Source organism: Phyllobates terribilis, unplaced genomic scaffold (genome assembly GCF_046119375.1).
Source record: "Phyllobates terribilis strain yellow unplaced genomic scaffold, ASM4611937v1 Scaffold_4__5_contigs__length_816908805, whole genome shotgun sequence".
NCBI lineage: Eukaryota > Metazoa > Chordata > Amphibia > Anura > Dendrobatidae > Phyllobates > Phyllobates terribilis.
In genome coordinates, this window is record NW_027362764.1 from 44,512,189 (window position 1) to 44,531,119 (window position 18,931).

Consider the following 18,931-nt stretch of genomic DNA (forward strand, 5'->3'; position numbering starts at 1 on the left):
GAGCAGTATTATAGTAGTTATATTCTTGTACATAGAGGGCAGTATTATAGTAGTTATATTCTTGTACATAGGAGCAGTATTATAGTAGTTATATTCTTGTACATAGGGGCAGTATTATAGTAGCTATATTCTTGTACATAGGGGGCAGTATTATAGTAGTTATATTATTGTACATAGGAGCAGTATTATAGTAGTTATATTCTTGTACATAGGGGGCAGTATTATAGTAGTTACACTGCCTACAAGTAGTATTAAACCCCCTGCAGCTTTAGCTGGTTTGATAAGATGCAAATAAGTTAGAGCCTTCAAACTGCAAACGAGAGTAGGTTTTATGAACAGAAGCATAAATCTTACAAACCAAAAGGTTATGTTGCTCAGTTGAATTTTAATAAATTTTAAACATAAAAGTGTGGGTCAATTATTATACAACCCCTATGTTTAATATTTTGTGGAATAACCCTTGTTTGCAATTACAGCTAATAATCGTCTTTTATAAGACCTGATCAGGCCGGCACAGGTCTGTGGAGTTATCTTGGCCCACTCCTCCATGCAGATCTTCTCCAAGTTATCTAGGTTCTTTGGGTGTTTCATGTGGACTTTATTCTTGAGCTCCTTCCACAAGTTTTCAATTGGGTTAAGGTCAGGAGACTGACTAGGCCACTCCAACACCTTGACTTTTTCCCTATTGAACCAGGCCTTGGTTTTCTTGGCTGTGTCCTTTGGGTCGTTGTCTTGTTGGAAGATGAAATTACGACCCATCTTAAGATCCTTGATGGAGGAGCGGAGGTTCTTGGCCAAAATCTCCAGGTAGGCCGTGCTATCCATCTTCCCATGGATGCGGACCAGATGGCCAGGCCCCTTGGCAGAGAAACAGCCCCACAGCATGATGCTGCCACCACCATGCTTGACTGTAGGGATGGTATTCTTGGGGTCGTATGCAGTGCCATCCAGTCTCCAAACGTCACGTGTGTGGTTGGCACCAAAGATCTCGATCTTGGTCTCATCAGACCATAGAACCTTGAACCAGTCTGTCTCAGAGTCCTCCAAGTGATCATGAGCAAACTGTAGACGAGCCTTGACATGACGCTTTGAAAGTAAAGGTACCTTATGGGCTCGTCTGGAACGGAGACCATTGCGGTGGAGTACGTTACTTATGGTATTGACTGAAACCAATGTCCCAACTGCCATGAGATCTTCCCGGAGCTCCTTCCTTGTTGTCCTTGGATTAGCCTTGACTCTTCGGACAAGCCTGGCCTCGGCACGGGAGGACACTTTCAAAGGCTGTCCTGGCCGTGGAAGGCTAACAGTAGTTCCATAAGTCTTCCACTTACGGATGATGCTCCCAACAGTGGAGACAGGTAGGCCCAACTCCTTGGAAAGGGTTTTGTACCCCTTGCCAGCCTTGTGACCCTCCACGATCTTGTCTCTGATGGCCTTGGAATGCTCCTTTGTCTTTCCCATGTTGACCATGTCTGAGTGCTGTTCACAAGTTTGGGGAGGGTCTTAAATAGTCAGAAAAGGCTGGCAAAAGAGATCTTTAATTCACACATGTGAAGCTCATTATTCTTGGTGCTTGAACTACTTCTTAATACTTTAGGGGGACCAAACAGAATTCTTGTGGTTTGAGGGGTTGAATAATAAATGACACTCTGAATTAACTTTTTATAAAAAAAAAAAAAAAAATTTGCTGCAGTGCATTTCCCACTTCCAGGCTGATCTACAGTACAAATGTCACAATGCCAAGTTAATTCCGCATGTGTCAACCAGCTAAATCTGCAGGGGGTTGAATACTACTTGTAGGCACTGTATATTCTTGTACATAGGGGGCAGTATTATAGTAGTTATATTCTTGTACATAGGGGGCAGTATTATAGTAGTTATATTCTTGTACATAGGGGCAGTATTATAGCAGTTATATTCTTGTACATAGGGAGCAGTATTATAGCAGTTATATTCTTGTACATAGGGGACAGTATTATAGTAGTTATATTCTTGTACAATGGCCAGTATTATAGTAGTTATATTCTTGTACAATGGCCAGTATTATAGTAGTTATATTCTTGTATATAGGAGAAAAATATAGTATATGCATGTAACGTTCCCCTACAGTTAGGTTTATGTCAGACAATTTTACATGGCCATATGTTCGTGCACAATTAACTTCTAAAGTAACACAGGCGGTTGGGCAGAAGAGGGACTAGAAGTCTCAGCTTTACAACTGTTAAATAGTAGACAGTTACAACTTTTTCCATTAGTTACTTTGAGAAGATAACATGAACAGTTGGAAGTTTTCTGCTTTATAGAACTGTAGATGTCAGTCTGGACGTCATGATACAAACTTTAGACAAGTGATCGGCCATTAGGGATGGATGTGGCCATGAACTCCTGTCCTGTCACAGGCGAGGGGCGCACGACGTCGCGCTACTTGACAAGTTTGTAAATAAAAATGGCAGAATCCTGAAAGCCGACGGTTACTAGTTTATCCTCCTGATCTAAACATAAAAATACAGTAAAATGTAATAGAATGGAGTTTTCTGGTTTTATGGTAACAATATTTCATCGTTGTTACAGACAGAAGTAACAATGCTCAACACTGACATAGTAACAGCAAAAGGGAAAGATGGAGAGGGAAACCACGGGACGGAGAGGGAAACCACGGGACGGAGAGGGAAACCACGGGACGGAGAGGGAAACCACGGGACGGAGAGGGAAACCACGGGACGGAGAGGGAAACCACGGGACGGAGAGGGAAACCACGGGACGGAGAGGGAAACCACGGGACGGAGAGGGAAACCACGAGACGGAGAGGGAAACCACGAGACGGAGAGGGAAACCACGGGACGGAGAGGGAAACCACGGGACGGAGAGGGAAACCACGGGACGGAGAGGGAAACCACGGGACGGAGAGGGAAACCACGGGACGGAGAGGGAAACCACGGGACGGAGAGGGAAACCACGGGACGGAGAGGGAAACCACGGGACGGAGAGGGAAACCACGGGACGGAGAGGGAAACCACGGGACGGAGAGGTAAACCACGGGACGGAGAGGGAAACCACAGGACGGAGAGGGAAACCACAGGACGGAGAGGGAAACCACAGGACGGAGAGGGAAACCACAGGACGGAGAGGGAAACCACAGGACGGAGAGGGAAACCACAGGACGGAGAGGGAAACCACAGGACGGAGAGGGAAACCACAGGACGGAGAGGGAAACCACAGGACGGAGAGGGAAACCACAGGACGGAGAGGGAAACCACAGGACGGAGAGGGAAACCACAGGACGGAGAGGGAAACCACAGGACGGAGAGGGAAACCACAGGACGGAGAGGGAAACCACAGGACGGAGAGGGAAACCACAGGACGGAGAGGGAAACCACAGGACGGAGAGGGAAACCACAGGACGGAGAGGGAAACCACAGGACGGAGAGGGAAACCACAGGACGGAGAGGGAAACCACAGGACGGAGAGGGAAATCACAGGACGGAGAGGGAAATCACAGGACGCAGACATGTTAGTCATCTGTAAATGATGGAAAAATGGAAACAAAACTGTCAGAACATCCTGATTTCTTGAGCCTGAGCCTCGTGCAGAAATCCCGGCACCCAAGGCCTCCGCCGCTGTCACGGAGGTTATTTATGGTCGTCTGAGCAACGCCCCGCAAGACCCGCCGCATCACGGGAGCGCCCCGCAAGATCTCCAGCATACCGCTGTATACTGCCACAGGCAGGCAACACTCCGCAAGACCCGCCACAGGCAGGCAACACTCCGCAAGACCCGCCACAGGCAGGCAACACTAAGCAAGACCCGCCACAGGCAAGACCCGCCGCGTCCTGGGAGCGCCCCGCAAGACCCGCCGCGTCCATGTATATAAAACATGAGTGTATACAAAATATGCAAAGTATATAAATATGAATAAAATAAGACTTACCTGGCCGGCAACTTTACACATCATAACCCAGAGATTCTGCCCTTCGCTCCGCAGGTTGCTGCTGACGTTCTGCAGATCATCCAGAGCTTCACAGAGCTACAAATGTAAGAAAACTTCTGGTATCATCCAGGGCAACCACATTTATATAAAAAAGGGTCACGAGAACTCATCGCGCAGCATCGACCACAAGGATCAGCTTCCAATAGGGGTGGTTTAAATTAGGCAACACTCAGGGGTGCACAGACTTTTGCCATTTAAATTTCAAATGTGCATCACTTTCCACCTTATATCTATTCACATATGTACAGTGTGTATGTACCTGACATATCCTATCATTTCATAGATTTACCATCCATTACTATACATATTGATCTCCTCTACATTATCTATCCATCCATCTCGATCCCTCTTCCAGGCAGCTCCGGCCTGGCAGGCTCGGATCGGATCGGCAGGCTCGATCCGAAACCGGTCCGGCATCCGGCAGGCTCTATCACAAGTCACGTCACCGTCCTCCAGACCCTTTTATAAACGTATCATTTCATTTCTATATGGAATGAAACCAGTGAGAGACACAGAAGTAATGTGAGGACTGCACGGGCTGTGAGTTATCAATGGTCTGTTTTACTGGCGGACACCCCGGAGTCTGAGACTTGTCATTGTAAAGCCGCTGATAAAGCAGATTTCAAAGGGATAACACAAAATAATCCTTCAAAGCAGAAACACATAAATCACGGCCGGCCGGCACATTAATATTCCGGGCGGTGAGCGGCGCAGCGCTGATGTGAGACACTACAGACCTTGTTATACTCGATGTGCAGCTTCTCCTGCTCGTTCTCTAATTTGTCCTTTATGTTCTTTTGCTCGGCCATGTTTTCCTGCAGCTGCATCATCCGCATGTTCCTCTCTGATGTACAAAAAAAATGGGAAAAATCACAAAACGCATCTGATGTGAGCGGGCGACAGTGAGAGAGAGCGAAATACCAAAATATACACCAGAAACGGCCGAAAGAGACACAGCGGGGGAGAGACCGAGCGACAGGACCGAGGAGAGAGAGATACAGCGGGGGAGAGACCGAGCGACAGGACCGAGGAGAGAGAGATACAGCGGGGGAGAGACCGAGCTACAGAGAGAGAGATACAGCGGGGGAGAGACCGAGCGACAGAGAGAGAGATACAGCGGGGGAGAGACCGAGCGACAGAGAGAGATACAGCGGGGGAGACCGAGCGACAGGGCCGAGGAGAGAGATACAGCGGGGGAGAGACCGAGCGACAGGGCCGAGGAGAGAGAGATACAGCGGGGGAGAGACCGAGCGACAGGACCGAGGAGAGAGAGATACAGCGGGGGAGAGACCGAGCGACAGAGAGAGAGATACAGCGGGGGAGAGACCGAGCGACAGAGAGAGAGATACAGCGGGGGAGAGACCGAGCGACAGAGAGAGAGATACAGAGGGGGAGAGACTGAGCGACAGAGAGATACAGCGGGGGAGAGACCGAGGGACAGGGCCGAGGAGAGAGATACAGCGGGGGAGAGACCGAGCGACAGGGCCGAGGAGAGAGAGATACAGCGGGGGAGAGACCGAGCGACAGAGAGAGAGATACAGCGGGGGAGAGACCGAGCGACAGGACCGAGGAGAGAGAGATACAGCGGGGGAGAGACCGAGCGACAGAGAGAGAGATACAGCGGGGGAGAGACCGAGCGACAGAGAGAGAGATACAGCGGGGGAGAGACCGAGCGACAGAGAGAGAGATACAGAGGGGGAGAGACCGAGCGACAGAGAGAGAGATACAGAGGGGGAGACACCGAGCGACAGAGAGATACAGCGGGGGAGACACCGAGCGACAGAGAGAGATATACAGCGGGGGAGAGACCGAGCGACAGAGAGAGATATACAGCGGGGGAGAGACCGAGCGACAGGGCGGAGGAGAGAGAGATACAGCGGGGGAGAGACCGAGCGACAGGACCGAGGAGAGAGCGATACAGCTGGGGAGAGACCGAGCGACAGGGCCGAGGAGAGAGAGAGACACAGCGGGGGAGAGACCGAGCTACGGGACCGAGGAGAGAGAGATACAGCGGGGGAGAGACCGAGCGTCAGAGAGAGAGATACAGCGGGGGAGAGACCGAGCGACAGGACCGAGGAGAGAGAGATACAGCGGGGGAGAGACCGAGCGTCAGAGAGAGAGATACAGCGGGGGAGAGACCGAGCGTCAGAGAGAGAGACACAGCGGGGGAGAGACCGAGCGTCAGAGAGAGAGACACAGCGGGGGAGAGACCGAGCTACGGGACCGAGGAGAGAGAGATACAGCGGGGGAGAGACCGAGCGACAGGACCGAGGAGAGAGCGATACAGCTGGGGAGAGACCGAGCGACAGGGCCGAGGAGAGAGAGAGACACAGCGGGGGAGAGACCGAGCTACGGGACCGAGGAGAGAGAGATACAGCGGGGGAGAGACCGAGCGTCAGAGAGAGAGATACAGCGGGGGAGAGACCGAGCTACGGGACCGAGGAGAGAGAGATACAGCGGGGGAGAGACCGAGCGTCAGAGAGAGAGATACAGCGGGGGAGAGACCGAGCGACAGGACCGAGGAGAGAGAGAGATACAGCGGGGGAGAGACCGAGCGACAGAGAGAGATACAGCAGGGGAGAGACCGAGCGACAAAGAGATACAGCGGGGGAGAGACCGAGCGACAAAGAGATACAGCGGGGGAGAGACCGAGCGACAAAGAGAGATACAGCGGGGGAGAGACCGAGCGACAAAGAGAGATACAGCGGGGGAGAGACCGAGCGACAAAGAGAGATACAGCGGGGGAGAGACCGAGCGACAAAGAGAGATACAGCGGGGGAGAGACCGAGCGACAAAGAGAGATACAGCGGGGGAGAGACCGAGCGACAAAGAGAGATACAGCGGGGGAGAGACCGAGCGACAAAGAGAGATACAGCGGGGGAGAGACCGAGCGACAAAGAGAGATACAGCGGGGGAGAGACCGAGCGACAAAGAGATACAGCGGGGGAGAGACCGAGCGACAAAGAGAGATACAGCGGGGGAGAGACCGAGCGACAAAGAGAGATACAGCGGGGGAGAGACCGAGCGACAAAGAGAGATACAGCGGGGGAGAGACCGAGCGACAAAGAGAGATACAGCGGGGGAGAGACCGAGCGACAAAGAGAGATACAGCGGGGGAGAGACCGAGCGACAAAGAGAGATACAGCGGGGGAGAGACCGAGCGACAAAGAGAGATACAGCGGGGGAGAGACCGAGCGACAAAGAAAGATACAGCGGGGGAGAGACCGAGCGACAAAGAGAGATACAGCGGGGGAGAGACCGAGCGACAAAGAGAGATACAGCGGGGGAGAGACCGAGCGACAAAGAGAGATACAGCGGGGGAGAGACCGAGCGACAAAGAGAGATACAGCGGGGGAGAGACCGAGCGACAAAGAGAGATACAGCGGGGGAGAGACCGAGCGACAAAGAGAGATACAGCGGGGGAGAGACCGAGCGACAAAGAGAGATACAGCGGGGGAGAGACCGAGCGACAAAGAGAGATACAGCGGGGGAGAGACCGAGCGACAAAGAGAGATACAGCGGGGGAGAGACCGAGCGACAAAGAGAGATACAGCGGGGGAGAGACCGAGCGACAAAGAGAGATACAGCGGGGGAGAGACCGAGCGACAAAGAGAGATACAGCGGGGGAGAGACCGAGCGACAAAGAGAGATACAGCGGGGGAGAGACCGAGCGACAAAGAGAGATACAGCGGGGGAGAGACCGAGCGACAAAGAGAGATACAGCGGGGGAGAGACCGAGCGACAAAGAGAGATACAGCGGGGGAGAGACCGAGCGACAAAGAGAGATACAGCGGGGGAGAGACCGAGCGACAAAGAGAGATACAGCGGGGGAGAGACCGAGCGACAAAGAGATACAGCGGGGGAGAGACCGAGCGACAAAGAGAGATACAGCGGGGGAGAGACCGAGCGACAGGACCGAGGAGAGAGAGATACAGCGGGGGAGAGACCGAGCGACAGGACCGAGGAGAGAGATATACAGCGGGGGAGAGACCGAGCGTCAGAGAGAGAGATACAGCGGGGGAGAGACCGAGCGACAGGACCGAGGAGAGAGAGAGATACAGCGGGGGAGAGACCGAGCGACAGAGAGAGATACAGCAGGGGAGAGACCGAGCGACAAAGAGATACAGCGGGGGAGAGACCGAGCGACAAAGAGATACAGCGGGGGAGAGACCGAGCGACAAAGAGATACAGCGGGGGAGAGACCGAGCGACAAAGAGAGATACAGCGGGGGAGAGACCGAGCGACAAAGAGAGATACAGCGGGGGAGAGACCGAGCGACAAAGAGAGATACAGCGGGGGAGAGACCGAGCGACAAAGAGAGATACAGCGGGGGAGAGACCGAGCGACAAAGAGAGATACAGCGGGGGAGAGACCGAGCGACAAAGAGAGATACAGCGGGGGAGAGACCGAGCGACAAAGAGAGATACAGCGGGGGAGAGACCGAGCGACAAAGAGAGATACAGCGGGGGAGAGACCGAGCGACAAAGAGAGATACAGCGGGGGAGAGACCGAGCGACAAAGAGAGATACAGCGGGGGAGAGACCGAGCGACAAAGAGAGATACAGCGGGGGAGAGACCGAGCGACAAAGAGAGATACAGCGGGGGAGAGACCGAGCGACAAAGAGAGATACAGCGGGGGAGAGACCGAGCGACAAAGAGAGATACAGCGGGGGAGAGACCGAGCGACAAAGAGAGATACAGCGGGGGAGAGACCGAGCGACAAAGAGAGATACAGCGGGGGAGAGACCGAGCGACAAAGAGAGATACAGCGGGGGAGAGACCGAGCGACAAAGAGAGATACAGCGGGGGAGAGACCGAGCGACAAAGAGAGATACAGCGGGGGAGAGACCGAGCGACAAAGAGAGATACAGCGGGGGAGAGACCGAGCGACAAAGAGAGATACAGCGGGGGAGAGACCGAGCGACAAAGAGAGATACAGCGGGGGAGAGACCGAGCGACAAAGAGATACAGCGGGGGAGAGACCGAGCGACAAAGAGAGATACAGCGGGGGAGAGACCGAGCGACAAAGAGAGATACAGCGGGGGAGAGACCGAGCGACAAAGAGAGATACAGCGGGGGAGAGACCGAGCGACAAAGAGAGATACAGCGGGGGAGAGACCGAGCGACAAAGAGAGATACAGCGGGGGAGAGACCGAGCGACAAAGAGAGATACAGCGGGGGAGAGACCGAGCGACAAAGAGAGATACAGCGGGGGAGAGACCGAGCGACAAAGAGAGATACAGCGGGGGAGAGACCGAGCGACAAAGAGAGATACAGCGGGGGAGAGACCGAGCGACAAAGAGAGATACAGCGGGGGAGAGACCGAGCGACAAAGAGAGATACAGCGGGGGAGAGACCGAGCGACAAAGGGAGATACAGCGGGGGAGAGACCGAGCAACAAAGGGAGATACAGCGGGGGAGAGACCGAGCGACAAAGAGAGATACAGCGGGGGAGAGACCGAGCGACAAAGAGAGATACAGCGGGGGAGAGACCGAGCGACAAAGAGAGATACAGCGGGGGAGAGACCGAGCGACAAAGAGAGATACAGCGGGGGAGAGACCGAGCGACAAAGAGAGATACAGCGGGGGAGAGACCGAGCGACAAAGAGAGATACAGAGGGGGAGAGACCGAGCGACAAAGAGAGATACAGCGGGGGAGAGACCGAGCGACAAAGAGATACAGCGGGGGAGAGACCGAGCGACAAAGAGAGATACAGCGGGGGAGAGACCGAGCGACAAAGAGAGATACAGCGGGGGAGAGACCGAGCGACAAAGAGAGATACAGCGGGGGAGAGACCGAGCGACAAAGAGAGATACAGCGGGGGAGAGACCGAGCGACAAAGAGAGATACAGCGGGGGAGAGACCGAGCGACAAAGAGATACAGCGGGGGAGAGACCGAGCGACAAAGAGATACAGCGGGGGAGAGACCGAGCGACAGGGCCGAGGAGAGAGAGATACAGCGGGGGAGAGACCGAGCGACAGGGCCGAGGAGAGAGAGATACAGCGGGGGAGAGACCGATACAGAAGGGGAGAGACCGAGCGACAGGGCCGAGGAGAGAGAGATACAGCGGGGGAGAGACCAAGCGACAGGGTCGAGGAGAGAGAGATACAGCGGGGGAGAGACCGAGCGACAGGGCCGAGGAGAGAGAGATACAGCGGGGGAGAGACCAAGCGACAGGGCCGAGGAGAGAGATACAGAGGGGAAGAGACCGAGCAACAGAGAGATACAGCGGGGGAGAGACCGAGCGACAGGGCCGAGGAGAGAGAGATACAGCGGGGGAGAGACCGAGCGACAGGGCCGAGGAGAGAGAGATACAGCGGGGGAGAGACCGAGAGACAGGGCCGAGGAGAGAGAGATACAGCGGGGGAGAGACCGAGCGACAGGGCCGAGGAGAGAGAGATACAGCGGGGGAGAGACCGAGCGACAGGGCCGAGGAGAGAGAGATACAGCGGGGGAGAGACCGAGCGACAGGGCCGAGGAGAGAGAGATACAGCGGGGGAGAGACCGAGCGACAGGGCCAAGGAGAGAGAGATACAGCGGGGGAGAGACCGAGCGACAGGGCCGAGGAGAGAGATACAGCTTGGGAGAGACCGAGCGACAGGGAGACGAGAGAGAGATACGGCGGGGAAGAGACCGAGCGACAGAGAGAGATACAGCGGGGGAGAGACCGAGCGACAGAGAGAGATACAGCGGGGGAGAGACCGAGCGACAGAGAGAGATACAGCGGGGGAGAGACCGAGCGACAGAGAGAGATACAGCGGGGGAGAGACCGAGCGACAGAGAGAGATATACAGCAGGGGAGAGACCGAACGACAAAGAGAGATATACAGCGGGGGAGAGACCGAGCAACAGGACCGAGGAGAGAGAGAGATACAGCGGGGGAGAGACCGAGCGACAGAGAGAGATACTGCGGGGGAGAGCCCGAGCGACAGAGAGAGATACTGCGGGGGAGAGCCCGAGCGACAGAGAGAGATACTGCGGGGGAGAGCCCGAGCGACAGAGAGAGATACAGCGGGGGAGAGACCGAGCGACAGAGAGAGATACAGCGGGGGAGAGCCCGAGCGACAGAGAGAGATACTGCGGGGGAGAGCCCGAGCGACAGAGAGAGATACTGCGGGGGAGAGACCGAGCAACAGGGCCAAGGAGAGAGAGATACTGCGGGGGAGAGACCGAGCAACAGGGCCAAGGAGAGAGAGATACAGCGGGGGAGAGACCGAGCGACAGGGCCGAGGTGAGAGATATAGCGGGGGAGAGACCGAGCGACAGGGCCGAGGTGAGAGATACAGCGGGGGAGAGACCGAGCGACAGGGCCGAGGTGAGAGATACAGCGGGGGAGAGACCGAGCGACAGGGCCGAGGAGAGACCGAGCGACAGGGCCGAGGAGAGACCGAGCGACAGGGCCGAGGAGAGAGAGATACAGCGGGGGAGAGACCGAGCGTCAGGGCCGAGGAGAGAGAGCTACAGCGGGGGAGAGACCGAGCGTCAGGGCCGAGGAGAGAGAGCTACAGCGGGGGAGAGACCGAGAGACAGGGCCGAAGAGAGAGAGATACAGCGGGGGAGAGACCGAGCGACAGGGCCGAGGAGAGAGAGATACAGCGGGGGAGAGACCGAGAGACAGGGCCGAGGAGAGAGGGATACAGCGGGTGAGAGATCGAGCAACAGAGAGAGAGAGACACACAGCGGGTGAGGGACCGAGCGACAGAGAGAGAGAGACACAGCGGGTAAGAGACCGAGCGACAGAGAGAGAGGGCCGAGGAGAGAGAGATACAGCGGGGGAGTAAGAGACCGAGCGCAGAGAGAGAGGGCCATGGACAGAGAAGGATACAAGAAACAGAGATAAAATAAGAGAATAGAGATTGGCAAAAGATAAAGGGAAAGAAGGCACCGGAGTAAGCCAGGAGGAAGAGCATCGTGAGAGTCACGGAAATAGGGGGCGGACAAGGGAGACAGCGAGAAAGCAGGAGGGACAAGAGAAGGAAGTAATCTTACCCAGGTAGTAGTTGACGAAGTCTGCAGTGAGCGCCGGCTGCTTGTGCTTCCTCCTGCCGTCCACACTGGAGCTGGTGTCTGAATTGTCCACCGGGAAGATATCGGTGCTGATCCCCATCAGCTCGGCTTTGCGCATCAGTTTCCGTATGGCGGAGGCGCTGCTGGTCAGCGGGCGCGGCAGCTTCTCTCTCGGGACCCAGGCCTGAGGTCTGGTATTACGAGCCAGCTCTGACTTCACTCTGTACTGCTGTAGTCGGGTGGAGATACGAGCCTGAAGACATACAGAAACGGTTCCCTAAGAAACCAGCAGCGGATTATAGGCTGTAACTCGTGGAGGGCGGTGATGGGATGATGACTACAAGATGTCACAGAACAGACAGATAGCGACAGCGGGGGACCAAAATCATCTAACAGATTACTATGACCAAACAGTGGACACCACCAGCAGAATAGTGAGTGCAGCTCTGGAGGATAATACAGGATGTAACTCAGGATCAGTAATGTAATGTATGTACAAAGTGACTGCACCAGCAGAATAGTGAGTGCAGCTCTGGAGTATAATACACGATGTAACTCAGGATCAATACAGGATCAGTAATGTAATGTATGTACACAGTGACTGCACCAGCAGAATAGTGAGTGCAGCTCTGGAGTATAATACAGGATGTAACTCAGGATCAGTAATGTAATGTATGTACACAGTGACTGCACCAGCAGAATAGTGAGTGCAGCTCTGGAGTATAATACAGGATGTAACTCAGGATCAGTACAGGATCAGTAATGTAATGTATGTACAAAGTGACTGCACCAGCAGAATAGTGAGTGCAGCTCTGGAGTATAATACACGATGTAACTCAGGATCAGTACAGGATCAGTAATGTAATGTATGTACAAAGTGACTGCACCAGCAGAATAGTGAGTGCAGCTCTGGAGTATAATACACGATGTAACTCAGGATCAATACAGGATCAGTAATGTAATGTATGTACACAGTGACTGCACCAGCAGAATAGTGAGTGCAGCTCTGGAGTATAATACAGGATGTAACTCAGGATCAGTAATGTAATGTATGTACACAGTGACTGCACCAGCAGAATAGTGAGTGCAGCTCTGGAGTATAATACAGGATGTAACTCAGGATCAGTACAGGATCAGTAATGTAATGTATGTACACAGTGACTGCACCAGCAGAATAGTGAGTGCAGCTCTGGAGTATAATACAGGATGTAACTCAGGATCAGTACAGGATCAGTAATGTAATGTATGTACAAAGTGACTGCACCAGCAGAATAGTGAGTGCAGCTCTGGAGTATAATACACGATGTAACTCAGGATCAATACAGGATCAGTAATGTAATGTATGTACACAGTGACTGCACCAGCAGAATAGTGAGTGCAGCTCTGGAGTATAATACAGGATGTAACTCAGGATCAGTAATGTAATGTATGTACACAGTGACTGCACCAGCAGAATAGTGAGTGCAGCTCTGGGGTATAATACAGGATGTAACTCAGAATCAGTAATGTAATGTATGTACACAGTGACTGCACCAGCAGAATAGTGAGTGCAGCTCTGGAGGATAATACAGGATGTAACTCAGGATCAGTAATGTAATGTATGTACACAGTGACTGCACCAGCAGAATAGTGAGTGCAGCTCTGGGGTATAATACAGGATGTAACTCAGGATCAGTAATGTAATGTATGTACAAAGTGACTGCCCCAGCAGAATAGTGAGTGCAGCTCTGGAGTATAATACACGATGTAACTCAGGATCAATACAGGATCAGTAATGTAATGTATGTATGTACACAGTGACTCCACCAGCAGAATAGTGAGTGCAGCTCTGGAGTATAATACAGGATGTAACTAAGGATCAGTAATGTAATGTATGTACACAGTGACTGCACCAGCAGAATAGTGAGTGCAGCTCTGGAGTATAATACACGATGTAACTCAGGATCAATACAGGATCAGTAATGTAATGTATGTACACAGTGACTGCACCAGCAGAATAGTGAGTGCAGCTCTGGAGGATAATACAGGATGTAACTCAGGATCAGTAATGTAATGTATGTACAAAGTGACTGCACCAGCAGAATAGTGAGTGCAGCTCTGGAGTATAATACACGATGTAACTCAGGATCAATACAGGATCAGTAATGTAATGTATGTACACAGTGACTGCACCAGCAGAATAGTGAGTGCAGCTCTGGAGTATAATACACGATGTAACTCAGGATCAATACAGGATCAGTAATGTAATGTATGTACACAGTGACTGCACCAGCAGAATAGTGAGTGCAGCTCTGGAGTATAATACAGGATGTAACTCAGGATCAATACAGGATCAGTAATGTAATGTATGTACACAGTGACTGCACCAGCAGAATAGTGAGTGCAGCTCTGGAGTATAATACAGGATGTAACTCAGGATCAGTAATGTAATGTATGTACACAGTGACTGCACCAGCAGAATAGTGAGTGCAGCTCTGGAGGATAATACAGGATGTAACTCAGGATCAGGAATGAACATGTTGTGGCATCCTAGGATTAGATTGACATTCAGGGGTTTATTGAAGCCTTTGTAATTTTATGCAGGCCAAATATACGCTCCCATTCAAAGACTCCTGTGATCAAACACAACAAGTCCCCGCTGCAGTGAGTGACCTTAGCTGAGCATTTACATTTGCTGTACCTTGTTTCATAGGGACTTATCACAGAAAGATCCATTAATACCTGCGCTTCTGGCGTGAGATGCTTCTCTCTTTCCTTCAAGGACATTTTGCAGTAGGACTGTAGAGCCAGATAGTTTTTCCTCTTCCATTTTCTGTCAAAGCGGTCGGCGTGCTGCTTGCAATACGCAAAGAAAGGATCTGCGATATCCTGAGGAAAGGGATTAAGAATTGCCGATTACATTCCCGTTCAGGTGATGGACGAGGAGTACAATGTTTGAGGCTGTCAGCATGGAGCGCCACATGCACTTTTATACTTGCTGACTGTTTTAAACTATAAGTAAGCAGTGATGCAGGGTAAAGCATTTCCCCATTAGGGGTCTGCAAAGTAGGAAGAACATAGAGGTAGAGCTAATGGGAATAGATGGGGATTTAATAAAAGAGAAAAATATGTTCAGTCAATGCAATGAGATGGCAGCAAAACAAGGGGAGGCGACTGCAGAATTGGGGGGAGGTAAAAACAAGGGGAGGTGACTGCAGAATAAGGGGGAGGTAAAATCAAAGGGAGGCGACTGCAGAATCGGGGGTGGTAAAAAACAAGGGGAGGCGACTGCAGAATCGAGGGGAGGTAAGAACAAGGGGAGGCGACTGCAGAATCGGGGGAGGTAAAAAACAAGGGGAGGCGACTGCAGAATCGGGGGAGATAAAAAACAAGGGGAGGCGACTGCAGAATCGGGGGAGCTAAAAACAAGGGGAAGTAACAAGGTACCAAGAAAGGGACAACGCAGCAGTGCAATATGGGGGTTAGCAGCTATAGGGAAGCCGGGGAAATGACTGAGAACACAAGAGAGTAGAACCAGAGAAATGTAAAAAGACACCGCAACAAGAATAAGGTAAGGAGTTGTAATGATGGGAGACAAAAAGGCAGAGTCTGTGCAACAACCATAGGAATGTATGGGGGTAAGGCTTGATAAAGAAGGAGGGGATGAGCATGAAGATCCATTTACACTGCACGATTACTGCAAACAAGCGCGTTTCGTGATAATCTTGCAATCTAAATAGGTTGCCAATCACAAAACTAACAAGCAAAACTCTTGTTCGTTGGGTGAAATGATCTTTTGATTTACACAAAAGATCATAGTTCTCGGCAACATATTGCCCTGTGTAAATAGGACCTGCACTGCCGAGAGCAATGGCATCTTATGTGCACTGAGTTGTGATCTAATTACATCTGCGTACAGAGGCTATTAACAAGGAGTCGTTTAGTGACACCGGTCTGCGGGTGTAAAGGGACTCTAGCAGCAAACAAGTAGCCGTTTAGTGTCGCGAGTCTGAAGGTGTAAATGGTTGACTCTAGCAGCAAACAAGTAGAAGTTTAGTACCACAGGTCTGCGGGTGTAAAGGGACATTAGCAGCAAACAAGTAGTCGTTTAGTGCCGCCAGTCTGCAGGTGTAAAGGGACACTAGCAGCAAACAAGTAGATGTTTAGTGCCGCAGGTCTGAAGGTGTAAAGAGACCAGCAGCAAACAGTCGTTTAGTATCACCGGTATGCGGGTGTAAAGGGACCCTAGGAGGAAACAAGTAGATATTTAGTACCGCCGGTGTGCGGGTGTGAAGGGACTCTAGCAGCAAACAAGTAGTCGTCTAGTTCCACCAGTCTAAAGGTGTAAAGGGACTCTAACAAAAGCAAAATGCCATTGAACAGAGGAGGTGGCTGAAACAAAAGAGGTGAAAAAGCATCGTGAAGAGGGTGATACTGCAAAAAAAACACAGGTGGGATAGGAAGAGACGAGAATGCGCTGTCACTAATCCAAGTAACTTTCAAGTTTGAAAGTTAAGGGAAAAAAGCAGAAAAGTAAAAAAAAAAGGAATATAATGGAGTATGACTTCAATTGTAGCAACTCTTTCAATACAAAATCCCTCTGTGGCGGACGGGGTAAATAACCGGGACCATATTAGAAGTCACGTTTCCACTTAAGTTCCTAAAGCGACATTGGAGCAGCAGCACTTTCATCTCCATCACACCCGGGACATTTACCAGTCAGCCGTACTCTGGGTGGTTTTATCCCCTCCGTCTACATCCCGGCTTAATTTTTTTTTTTTTTTTATCAGGATGCTTTTTTTTTTTAATGCTTTGCTTACAATTTCTTAAGGAATCTTCAAAAGAAGTGCGTCGGGTAATTTACCTCTTCGGCGGCGGCTTCTGAGAGCAAACCTTCCTTCTGGGCACAAGTCACATGAAAGTAAGCTCTGCACATCCCTGCGTCGCAGCTGATACACACGCCCGTCCTGGCAAATCGCGGATCTTCACAGAAGCTGCATTCCTGTGCAAAAAAAAAAGATTTACGCTTACCAGGCCGGATTTACAGCCACATCTGAGCGATGTTATTGAGGTTTGCTTTAACAAAGGGGTCACAAGGCAAAAAAAAAAAAATCTCTCTCGGAGAGTGGCTCAATCTCGGATATTAAATCAAGTTTCTAAAAGTTAATTAAAAGTTCATTGCAAACACTTTCTGATGTTTCTAGAAAACTTTGCAAGACACTTTTTATCTTATCAGAGAAATCGGCTTCTTTCTCCACTTATGAGCCATTTCTCTTTCCTATTCACTCATTCTGTAAAATCCATCTTGGTCAAGATAAACCAGCTGACTGAGAGATCAGATTACAGCTGCCTGTTTAAGTCTATGGACACCTACACGCCATGGTGGAAGACCCTTATAAAATAATCACTAAACATCAAAAATTTCACAGAATATAAATTCTTGATTAAAGTGCACACAACCATGTTCTCGCACCCCCTCCTCCCCGTCAGTATTTCAGATTTTAGCTTGCTACTGAAACAAACCATCTTGTAGAAATCCACAGGACATGGGGGGTTAGTCGTTTGCTTATCTCCATTCTTGGATGGTCTACAGTTGATAGGATGAGAAAAAATAGTCTTTATGCAAAAGGCGAGAGGCTCCTGCTGCAGTCAGTTGTCTTACAGCCAGACACAAGACGGTAAGAAAGGGGGAGGGACATGGTTGAGCTCCTAAGACACAGAAGATTATATCTAATTTTTTTTTTCCTTTTCATATTACAATAAAAAACAAAAATTAGAAAACAAAATCTTCTCTGCGTACCAAGAAGTTCAACCATTTTCTCTCTGTAAGACAACTGGCTGCAGCAGGAGCCTCTCCCCTTAGTAATGTATGGCGTAGGACACACAGATTGTTGGGCCACCACATCCCATCAGCTGTTGACCATCCAAAGAATCGACCCGATCAGCAGAAGACCAACTCCTGTATTTCTCTGGATTTCTACAAGATGATTTGTTTCAGGAGCAAGCTAAAATCTGAAAATATTGACAAGTAGGAGGAGTCTGGGACAAAACATCTCCCATTTACTTATCAAACATTTAAAGTTTAGTGTTCTTTAACGGTGGGAGAAAATTTTTAACTTCTTCCAAATTTCATGACGTACATGTACAGCGGATGTGGAATGCGCGGGACCTGAGCCCGTACCATGCAGCCGGCGCCCGCCTCTGAAAGCATCAATGAGACCTAGCATCGATCGCTGCTGTTTAACCACTTAAATGCTGCCATCAATCTCTTACAGCAGAATGTAAGTTGTGCAATTCAGTGTGGGGGTCCATTCCTATGCCCAATGCGATTGAATGGTGCAGATGAATGACCTTGGCAGCCATGGGTCTACTGAAGCCCCCTGTTGTCGCCATCTTTGTGCTCCTATGCCTCCGGCTGGGCTTAATAGGAGATTGTTGCTTTACTACATTACTGCAAAACTGTAGTATATAGTACAAGCAATGGCAGAAATAAAATAGTAATAAAACTCTGATCTATGAAAATATAAAATTAAATAACTCGTATTGTAAAAAACCTTATAGCAAAAAAAAAAATGCCAGAATTACTTTTTTTTTTTCTTTTTAAAGTCACTGATACTCACCTCAAAGAATGCAATAAAAAGTGATCACAACATCATATGTGCCCTACAACAGTATCAATAAAACAGTAGGAAAAACCAAGCCCTCACCCTGTCCCGCTAACAAGAATGACACAAACCAAATTTATCTAATACAAATTGCTTTTATTTAAAGAGAATTGGTCACCAGGTTTTTGCTATTTAATCAGAGAGCATAATTTAGGGGCAAAACCCCCGATCCCAGAAGTGTGTCACTTATTAGCCTCTGTGCTGTAGTTTCAATACAATCAGTGTTTTATCAGCAGGCGATTATCACTACAGGACTAGGTGCCAGGCAGCACAGCTAATCAGTATAACCC

The 18,931-nt window shown here is 50.7% G+C and overlaps 1 protein-coding gene across 9 annotated transcripts in view; it reads right to left on the reverse strand.

Moving 5' to 3' along the window:
* The window catches only part of PHF14 (PHD finger protein 14), a 276,270-nt gene that overhangs the window by 214,729 nt on the left and 42,610 nt on the right, over window positions 1-18,931 (reverse strand). For 8 of the 9 annotated variants that reach the window (XR_012320018.1, XR_012320019.1, XM_073677292.1 and 5 more), the window contains 5 exons: window positions 16,841-16,978; window positions 14,719-14,865; window positions 11,980-12,274; window positions 4,726-4,832; window positions 3,929-4,024 (listed from right to left, as the gene is read on the reverse strand). Coding sequence is in view for 7 of the 9 variants with exons in the window: in XM_073677292.1 (XP_073533393.1) it covers window positions 3,929-4,024; window positions 4,726-4,832; window positions 11,980-12,274; window positions 14,719-14,865; window positions 16,841-16,978 (783 nt within the window). In the remaining 2 variants the exon portion in view is untranslated. The remainder of the gene's footprint in view (window positions 1-3,928; window positions 4,025-4,725; window positions 4,833-11,979; window positions 12,275-14,718; window positions 14,866-16,840; window positions 16,979-18,931) is intronic. The other variant, XM_073677291.1, reaches the window with a different exon arrangement.